Here is a 9854-nt window from a genome sequence, read left to right as displayed (position 1 = left end):
AACCACACACAACAGAGCCCTGCCTGCACACACAGCCCATTTCCTCCTCAGATTTGCTGCTGAGAGCTCCTGGCTGGGAATGACTCTGGTCAGTCACGGGCACTGGCTTTATTATTGTGTCGGCATCTTATTTAAATCCACATTTCCCATACATCAGGCAACCCCCACCCCCACCCCGTGCCCTGGAGACCCGGATGCTGTCATGGGGGAGGTGTGATTATAGACCCCCAGCTCACCCTGGTGAGGAGGTAAAACAACCTCCTTTTCAGATAATTCAGCAGAAAAAGCAACAGCAGCGATTTGGAGCCTCCCCCGGGCCTCCAATAGCTCATCCCAGAGAGAAACTGCAGCCAGTGTTATACCTACTGTGATACTGTCCCTGCAACCATCAGTGCAGAGGAAGCAGAGAGATTCATTCTGAGTTCAGAGATTGCTCCAGAAAAGGCAGAAGCCAGCCTAATGTGGGCAAGCAGACCCTTCCCCTTGGCCTCTGACTGCCTGTCCACCAAAGGGCAGCGCATGCCCTCCGCCACAGCACAGGCGGCAGGGACAATAGGACAGGTGCTGTTCCTTTCCTCGAGACTCTCACACCAGAGCCTCGTTTGGAGAAGAGGCTTCATGTCTGAGACTCAGACCTGTTTCTCAGAGCTGCTGGGTTCTGAGCAGGGGATGGGACGGCAAGGAAGGCTTCCAACTGCAGGCAAAGCAGGTCTCAGAAGTCCAGCACCGGGGACCACAGGAGTGAGGGGGCACTGAGGTGGTAGGGGGCACTGCCTCTAACTCCTTCCCACTCCGTGCTGAGGTCTGGGTCTAACACCAACATGTCATAGGCGTCTCTGAGTCACCCATGGAATTCTCTCCTCCAAGTACAACCAAGTCACAGAGAGGACCCAACAAAAAAAAGAAAAAAAAAAGGTGATGATCAAATCATTAGCATTCCAAGTTTTCTACCCCAATGCAGGTGGCATTTGCTCTGACTCTAAAACCAGAAACAGCGAGTGACAGACCTTTTTTAAATTAAAAAATAATGCATCAGCTGTAGAAAAGCACTTGCCTCAACCAAGTAACTTTTTATTTCCTGGGATAAAAAGAAAGAGAAGGAATTATCAGAAGTCTTCCTCCAACATCATTAACATGCTTTTCAAAGAAAGTTATAAGAGTTGTTTAAGGCGCACAGAAAATGTCAGAGCTGCCTTTCTTCCAGAACATTCCTTGCCCTAGATGCAAAGCACCGATACCACATCTCAGAAAAGAGAGAGGCTTACAGACATGGAACCAGAGCCACTGTGACCAGACTCTCTGGCTCTAAGTTTCACAGAAAAACATCACAGTAACTCTCTCTTCCATAAATATGACATATGTCTTGAAAATGTATCCAAAATATCTTCATCTGAACTATAGTACAAAAATCCACTCACCAGCCATAAAAATATTCCCCTATACACAAATATAATCATATGTAAAGCAAGTTTGGAACACAGGGATGGGGGGGTGTTACAAAATCTCTTGGGATCTGGGCTATTTAAAGTCATTTTTGTTTGGGTTATTCCTCTGCTGGGTATAGGAAACTGGCTACAAATACATCCATCTCGTAGCGCTCACCATTCTAACGGCTCCTGCGTCATGGAATGTGGTACTTTTTAAAAATAGGTGACCCTTGAAGTCATGGAAAGAAGAGGGAATATGGGGGGTCCAGGGAGAGGAGGGAAGGCAGAGGCACAGACTTGGGTTGGAGGGTGGACGGAAACACTCTGTGGTATAACGTGGACATTCAGGTTGGGCAGCTTCTGCCGTCCCCACCGGTCAGCCTGGATCCCCCTTACAAATCTGTCTCCCGGCTGGTGTCCAGGCAGAGGGCATACAGGGACCTCCGCAAGTCCACATTGCTCTTGGCCTTGAGGTTACACTTCTCCAGGGAGCAGCTGTCCTTCGGGACTCCCTCCGCGTTTTCCAGGGACCCCTTGCAGAAGGACCCTTTGTTCCAGCTGGCCTTCCGCTGGCCTCTGCTGTCCGGCCCTGTGCCTTGGCTCTGGCTGCCCTGCTCCTCCTTAAGGACGGCCTGCTCCTCGTGGTCCGTCTCCCGGTGGTAGAAGTAGTTGAAGTTGGAGACAATGACGGGCACCGGCAGGGCGATGGTGAGGACCCCGGCGATGGCACACAGCGAGCCCACGATCTTGCCCCCCACAGTGATGGGCCGCATGTCCCCGTAGCCCACCGTAGTCATGGTGACCACTGCCCACCAGAAGGCGTCCGGGATGCTGGAGAAATGGGTCTCCTGGTTGTCAGCTTCTGCGAAATAGACGGCGCTGGAGAAGAGGATGACGCCGATGAAGAGGAAGAAGATGAGCAGGCCCAGCTCCCGCATGGAAGCCTGCAAGGTCTTGCCCAGGATCTGCAGCCCCTTCGAGTGGCGGGAGAGCTTGAAGATGCGGAAGACCCGCACCAGGCGGATCACGCGGAGGATGGCCAGGGACATGGCCTGCTGCCCGTTCTGGCCGCCCCCGCCGCCCCCTGGCTGCTCGGCCAGCTCCGTGCCCAAGGTGATGAAGTAGGGGACGATGGCCACCACGTCGATGATATTCATGATGTTCCGCGAGAACTCGGCCTTGCTGGGGCAGGCGAAGAAGCGCACGAGCAGCTCGAAGGTGAACCAGACGACGCACGTGGTCTCCACGATGAAGAAGGGGTCCGCCAGGGTCCTGGGCAGCGGAGGCGCCACCGTCGGGCCCGAGGGAGGCACCGCGGCTCCGCTGCCGTTGGCGCCCCGGGCCGGCCCCGCAGGCGCTGCGGGCACCGGGGGATGGCGCAGCAGCTCGCGTTCGTCCCGGAACTCGGGCAAGGTCTCCAGGCAGAAGGTGATGATGGAGATGAGGATGACCAAGACCGAGACGATGGCGATGGCCCGTGCGGACCCCGAGCTCTCCGGGTACTCGAAGATCAGCCACACCTGGCGCTGGAACTCGTTGCGGGGCAGGGGCTTCTCCTCCTCTTTGATGAAGCCCTCGTCCTCCCGGAAGCGCTCCATGGCCTCGTCCCCCAGCTGGTAGAAGCGGATCTCGTCTGCGAACACGTCCAGGGAGACGTTGACCGGCCTCCGCAGCCGCCCCCCCGACTGGTAGTAGTAAAGGATACCGTCGAAACTGGGTCGGTTGCGGTCGAAGAAGTACTCGTTCCTCAAGGGGTCGAAGTAGCGCAGGCGCTTGGCCGGGTCCCCCAGGAGGGTGTTGGGGAACTGCGCCAGGGTGCCCAGCTGCGTCTCGAAGCGCAGCCCGGAGATGTTGATGAGGACGCGCTGGTGGTGAAGGGCCCCGGTGCTCAGCACCGGCTCCTCCCCGGGGCCCTGGGTGGGGTCGCCTTCTTCCTCCTCGTCCCCCGTTGGGAGCTGTCTAGGCTGCGGCTGCGGCCGCTCCTGGGGCGGCGGCGGCTCGGGCCGCCCTCCCGGCCCCGCGCCCCTCCGCGCACCGCACCTCCTCGGCGCGGGTTCTTGGGCTCCATCGCTGAGCCCAGCCGTCGAGGGGCACTGGAGCTCCCCCCCTGAGGCTTGGCCGCAGCCTGCCCGGGCCTCGCCACCTCCTCTGACAGTCATGGCCCCGCCGTTCTCCAGGGGCACCAGGGAGATCTCCATGGCCCCGGGGCCGGGGGCATGCTGCGCCCCGGGGGTCGCCGCGCCCCGCCCCCCACTCACACGCCGCGCGCGCCTGGCGTCGGCTCCTCTCCCGCCGTCGGCCGGGCGCTCAGTGGGGCCGGCTGGGGTTGCTGGCGCGATCTGGGTCCTGACGTCAAGAGGACGCTGCCCTGCTCCCTGCCTTGCTCTCGGTTCTGGCAGCCCGTTACCAAGCAGCCGAGAGCCTCCTTCCAGAAGAGCAGCCTCCAGCCGCCCCTCTCCGGCTGCGCCGCGGCGCTCGGCCCCCACCCCGGGCGCCCCGCCCGCCCCCCCGCGCTCCTCCCCGCCGCTCCTCCTCCTCCTGCCTCCTCTCTCGGTCCCCGGGCAGCGGGCGTCTCTCCGAGGGCACAGCTGGGGCCCAGAGCAGGCGAGGAAGGGCTAGTGGGAGGGAGTGGGGAGGACGGAGGAACAGGTCGTTCCGAGAGCGCCGAGACTCCCGGGGCAACCAGAGGAGAACAGCGCTGGATTCCAGTTCACCTGGGAGCCCGCTGAGCGCCGAGTGGACTCCAGGGGAAATGAATTGTCGTGGGGTGAAGGGATGAGGCTGTGGCCGCGTGGGAGTGAGAGAGGAGAGACAACAGTCCTTCTCACATTTCTGCCTTGGAGGAATAACTGTTCTGTCTTCTCTGAGAAACAAATTCAAACTGGGAGGGACTTGAAAGATTAGATAGGTAGGTGGGAAGGTAGGTAGATTGATCGATCGAGCAATAAATAGAGAGAGCGATAGATTTCCAGACCAATGGAGTAGCATCTCTCTTCCCAAATACGTACAAACCCACCAACAGGTGACCGCCCGAAACCTCGCAGCGCCCCCGCCTGGCCCCGGGAAAGCCCCCTCCCAGTGCAGACCGCGGCGGTCAGCCCGGCAGACCCAGCGACCCAGCGCTGCGGGAGCCTGGATATCTGCTGCCTGGTCTGGTATCCTTGCAGACACAACCCTCCTGCCCTCTGCACAAATCCATCTTCAAAAACCTTAGCAGGGAAGGGGAGGAGAGGTAAAGAGATCCTGGTGAGAGTGACTCCTGCCTGGAAGGGAGGCGCAACCGCGGGGGCGCGCGGTCTGTGCAGGGACAGTTGGGAAGAGAGAAGCAGGGAGGCCGTGGAAGCCCCAGGGTTGGAGAACTCCCAGGCGTAGAATAATAACCAGCGTTTTGCTCTTTGATGCACCAGGCCCTGTCTCAGCACTGGTGTATTCCTACAGCGGCCCGTTTTGTAAGTACTATCATAATATTACCCTCCTTGAACAGATGAGGGAGATGAAGCACCATGAGATTGACTATGTTGCCCAAGGTCATGCAGGTGGAGGGCGGCAGAGCTGGGATTCAAACCGAAGCAAGCGGAGTTCGGGCTCTCACTGCCTCCACTCTACTTCTCTACAGAAATGGGGAACCCTCTTTCCAGGTGCAAGTGCTCCCTCGCTCGCCCCACCCCCAACACGGGCCCGAGAGCCTCAGTTCCCTGCTGCAGGAGGCAGGGGGGTGGCTAAGGAAACAGCTAAGTCCCTCTGGGTGGACACACTAGGCTATCTGCCCCGGCTCCTGCAGGCTTCCAGGGGCACCTATAGCCCAGGGAAGTCTCTTTCAAGGCATGAGTGGCAGTTCCAGATGTCGGCTGGTTTTCAGTTCCCGTGAAGTCACTGCGTTCTTGAATGTCTGTTTGATTAGTTTTGTTCCCGCATGTTGTGGGAGATTTATGTATGTGGGTGTTACAGCCTCTTGTCCGTGATCTACACAGAGGAGATGTTTGGGAGACTTGGAGCCAGGTGCATGCACAAGGGTCTGTCGAAAGCAGGGTGTGGACGTACCAGCTCCTGTCAGGGTTGGAGGGGTACGTGTGTGTGCGGTTTTTGAAGTGCACATGAGGGTGGATGTGAACTTGGCAGGTGTAAATGTTTTCACTGAGTGTGACTTTGAGTGTGTGGTTGGCTGTGCTTGCAGATGTGCGTGAGTGAGGCAGGGGCGTGAAAGTGAAACTCAGTGTGTGGAAGCACTGCTCGTCCACCACACCTCTGACCTCTGACCTCTGCTATTCCTGCTCTGGCTCCTCCGGGATTTTTATTTTCTCTGGCTCTGAGGTGGCCAGACAGGACCAGGTCTGCCCCCGGGGAGCCCACGGCTTCCTGAGCTGGCAGAGGGTGACCTGAGACCTGTGGCCACTGTGTCTTATAAATACAGGGACACCATATTGGGTCGCCCGGGCCCTCCTGGGGTCCCTAAGGGGAAATGTTCTCTGGACCTTGCCTTCCAGGGGCCACTGGGGAAACTGTTCCCTGAAGAATCAGCACGACATAAACAATCCTGGGAAAGCACAGAAGTCTGGCTTCCTTTATTGGGGTATTTTCTTAAATCTGCGTTCTGCGCATTGGCTCGCTTTCACAGATTTTTGCAAAATTACCTTCAGATGTCACATGTGGCAGCCATCGGCATACACTGCTAGGGTCTCCCTTAAAGAAAGAACTGCCTTTTAGCTTCAAGGAGCACAGTTAGCCAACAGCCTCCTCTGGCTCTGCCTCAGCTTCATGCGGAGGCCACACTCTTCCTGGGCAGCCCTCTGCCAACGACCGAGCACCCCAGGGCTACAGGGGCTGGGTCCTTTCTGCCCAGCACAGACTCTGCTACTGTGCAGCCTTTGCTCCAATCTCCCCACTAGGTCGGCTGGGTCTCCGCAAGCAACACACTGCAGTCTGAGGCACTTCCTGCCCAACCCTTCCTCCTCCCCTCTTCCCTTTCACTGGGGGGTTTCCCCTGATGAGTTCTGCAGGTTCTTTTTTATCTTTCTTTTGTTATGTCCCAACAACCCTTTGCACATCTAACTCTGTCTCATGGTCTTCTTTGGAAGAGGACACAGTTGATACGTCCCATGACTGAACCTGCTTTCTCCTCCACCCATCTAATCCCCGTAGATAAGCTCTTTCAAAGCACAGTTTACTGTGCAGGTCACCTGAGCAACTTGGTAAAAGGTGGACTCTGACCCAGGGTGGGGTTTCGACTTCAAACAAACTCCTCAGTGTCACTGATGCTCCCGTCTGAAGATCGCACACTGAGTAGCAACCCCTCTCAAATCCCAAAGAATGTCTCTGAAGGCATCTAGGTTTGCAGCACCTAAATTATGTCCCCCAGAATGAGACAGACAGAGGAGAACAAAGGGAGGTCTTCTCTCCAATCAAGACTGGTACTAGCAGATCGCAGGAGGAACTGGGAGGAACTCAAGACTATTATCAGGAGAAGTAAGATATAAAAAGAAAGGAGAGTTAGGCTGGAAAGGAGAGAAAAGAGAGAAGAGGAGGGGGGAAAGTCTTAAATGCTGCCTTTATGAATCCATTCAAAAATATGGATTATGTACCTACTATGTGCAAGGCATTGCAAGGTTCTGGGACTACATTGATGACCAAGACACATTTCCTCTGTGGGGTTGCATACTGGGGAAGGCAAAAGCCACCGACTGAGCATCGAATTTTACATTGGTTGTTTAATTACAATTTTAAGGGGTACCATCTAGAATATAGGGTGCTGTGAGAATAGGGGAGGGCCTAACCGCATCAAGGACGTAGAGAAGCTTTCTGAGGTGATGATGAGCAAAACAAGCTGTTCCAGGTGGAAGAGTATGTCCCGAGGCCTTAGGGAGGAAGGAGCGGGGCTGGTTTGAGGAACTAAAGGAAAGCTGAGGTAGTTGGCGGACGGGCCTGGGGCGGAGTTCTGTGAGGTTGGGCCGATGGGGTTGGGGAAAGCCAGGCCAGGAAGAGCTCGCTGGGTCGTGTTTCTTGGTCTCCCCAGCAAGACAGCGTAATAACACCCAACTCCCTTCCATCCTCAGATACTTTGCTTTGCCTCTATAAAGCAAATGTGCCCGTATGTTTTTTTGTAAGGTCTTCATTACATATTTTAGCCTCTTCTCCCTCTACACCCTTACTGGAATATCTTTATCTCTGTGTGTGTTTATATGCATATATATGTGTGTGTATCTGTCTACTGATCCCATCTGCAAATGATCTACTACACCATTTATCTATCTGTAGATGACAGGTAGGTTGGTAAATAGATAGATAGATAGGTAGGTAGATATAACAGAGTGAGATAGACATAGCTTGAAATCAAAGACTGCACTGTTAACATCTCTGACTTGTGTGGCAACATCAAACATGACCACAAGTCCGTACTGTGAATTTCAATAGTATGTGTTGATGCAATTGCCCACCTCCCTCCCCCACCCCCATTGACAAGTTGCTGGGTTATAAACACAGTGTGACTACTTTTCTCAGTCTCTCTTTTGCTCATGTCCATCCTGTGGAGCAGAGAGGGAGGGGAGACTTGATATCGGAGATTAGCTAAACACTCAAACTAACTGTAGAAATGGGAACTAGCCAGAAAATGTTCAGACTCATTTGGATGGCCTTATAGGGTAAGCAGTGAATTAAATCTGTCTGGGCCCTTTATTCAGCTTATGTATTACTGCATTATCTCTTACTGGTCAAACTGCCTCAACTTTGTGGACTAAAACCACTTTGTGGATTGGAACAATTTAATAGTTTGGACTGTGCAACTTTATTCCTAAATGGAGATAGTGTTTGAGACTTCAAGTTACTGTAGTTCTGTTTATTATGTAAGAATAAACCAAAAAATAAAAAACCATGAAATCGGCTGAAACTTCATCTAGGTCCAGGGGAAAGCTTCCCCCACTGGGTAAAATATTAAAAGACAAGAGGAAGCAAAAACAAGATTCTGTTGGAACCGTGCCGCTAGTCTTTGCCGTCAAACATCGACTTTGCTTCTCTGCCTCCGGGCAGGTTACGGACAAGGGAACCTCACCGCGGTTGTGATGAGAGGTTCCGAGCAGTAGCCCGGTCCTGCTAACAGTCTGTCCTGGGCCCAGGCCGGGCTTGGGCTACTAATGCCCCTCCCTTTCAAGGGGAAGAGAGGCTCTGCGGAGGGACTGTCTCCGAAGCATCTCCAGGTGCTCCTCCAGCGGGGCTCCACCACCCAACGCCCAGGCTCTGCTGAGACCTTGGGTTTCTTAAGGGAGAGAGGCTCACTCCGAGCTGTTTCCCCCTGTGCTATTACTCTGGTAAAACACTTATGTCAAATTACCTCCATCGCCCTCAATCGCCTCTCCATCAAAAAGAGGAGATTGAAGAAAACTGCCATGGCATCATCTCCTCCACGAGGGAACCCGTCAGCCCCAGATTCAGGAGACACTTTCTCCCGCCTCCCACAATTCCTCGGTCAGCATCTCTGTAAGGGGACGTGGAGGTGTTGGGAGTCCCGGGAGACAGACATCTCAGGACTTCTTAGGCTGGGCCCAGGAGAGCCAAATAGAAGGCAGTGTAGTTAAAATACACTAAAACACCTTTAAACAACAACAACAACAACAAATTTTAAAAGAAAACTTGATGACCAGGTGCTTGATAGGCTGGGTCTTACTGCTGAATGTTACTAAGTATGTGCTTCTCTAGTGCATCACTATTAAATAAGGGATCGCTAAGATATGCTGTCCAGCAATAATTGGAAACAAAGTATTAGTCAGCAAAAGGGTAAAGCCCTCTCTCACCTGCCCCTCTCCTCCAGGTGTATCCCCCACACAGACTTGTAGTAAAAACACTTTAATGAGGGCAGCAGCTGTTCTTCCTCCCCCTGCCCTGCCCTCCCCACTTGTCCCTCAATGCAACACCTTGGGAAGGAAGCCCTGGAAATGACTTTCCTTTCCTGTGCGATGGAAGCGCCAAAGGGGGAATGAAGCAAAACACACGTACAAAACAAATGCGTTTGTGGGGTGTGGGGAGAGAGAAGGCGTTTACTGTGTTGAGACATGGGAGCAGGAGAAGAGGCTGAGGGTGGGAGGAGAGGGAGAGATTATGCTGGAATTGACCCAGATCTGAGAGAACCTCGGGCGGACTGTTCGGACTTCCTGTTTGGAGGGATTAAGATGGGAGGCCATTCACAAATCAGGGCTCACATCTGGAGCTTGGCTTTTTCCCTCCCTCCCTCCCTCCCTCCCTCCCTCGATATAATCCAGGAATGAATTTGTTGGTGAGTCCAGGGCATTTTTTGGAGGCCAAACAGAAAGGACAGTGACCTAGATATACAGGGGTGTCCCTGCCCACCTCCCTTTCCTGCCACCTGCCGGGTTAGAGGCGCCTTGTGACTATTTTTCTGTCTCTTTAGCTCACGTCCGCCCTTTCCTCCCTCCACACACC

General features: G+C 54.4%; 1 protein-coding gene across 1 annotated transcript; it reads right to left on the bottom strand.

Moving 5' to 3' along the window:
- Positions 1–1050: 1050 nt before the first annotated feature.
- On the bottom strand, positions 1051–3856 carry KCNA5 (potassium voltage-gated channel subfamily A member 5). Its single transcript, XM_037160796.2, has one exon. It carries the CDS (start codon positions 3623–3625, stop codon positions 1820–1822), a length of 1806 nt encoding a protein of 601 aa, XP_037016691.2. The 5' UTR covers positions 3626–3856; the 3' UTR covers positions 1051–1819.
- Between the last annotated feature and the right edge of the window lie 5998 nt (positions 3857–9854).

Source organism: Artibeus jamaicensis, unplaced genomic scaffold (assembly GCF_021234435.1).
Source record: "Artibeus jamaicensis isolate MK-2021 breed Jamaican fruit bat unplaced genomic scaffold, CSHL_Jam_final contig_233, whole genome shotgun sequence".
In the NCBI taxonomy this organism is placed as follows: domain Eukaryota; kingdom Metazoa; phylum Chordata; class Mammalia; order Chiroptera; family Phyllostomidae; genus Artibeus; species Artibeus jamaicensis.
The sequence above is the reverse complement of the archived record's forward strand: the minus strand, read 5'-3'. Positions and strand labels throughout refer to the sequence as shown.

Bases quoted from the DNA above. Each gene is read 5' to 3' on its own strand.
- KCNA5 (XM_037160796.2), bottom strand. From the start codon at position 3,625: ATGGAGATCTCCCTGGTGCCCCTGGAGAACGGCGGGGCCATGACTGTC.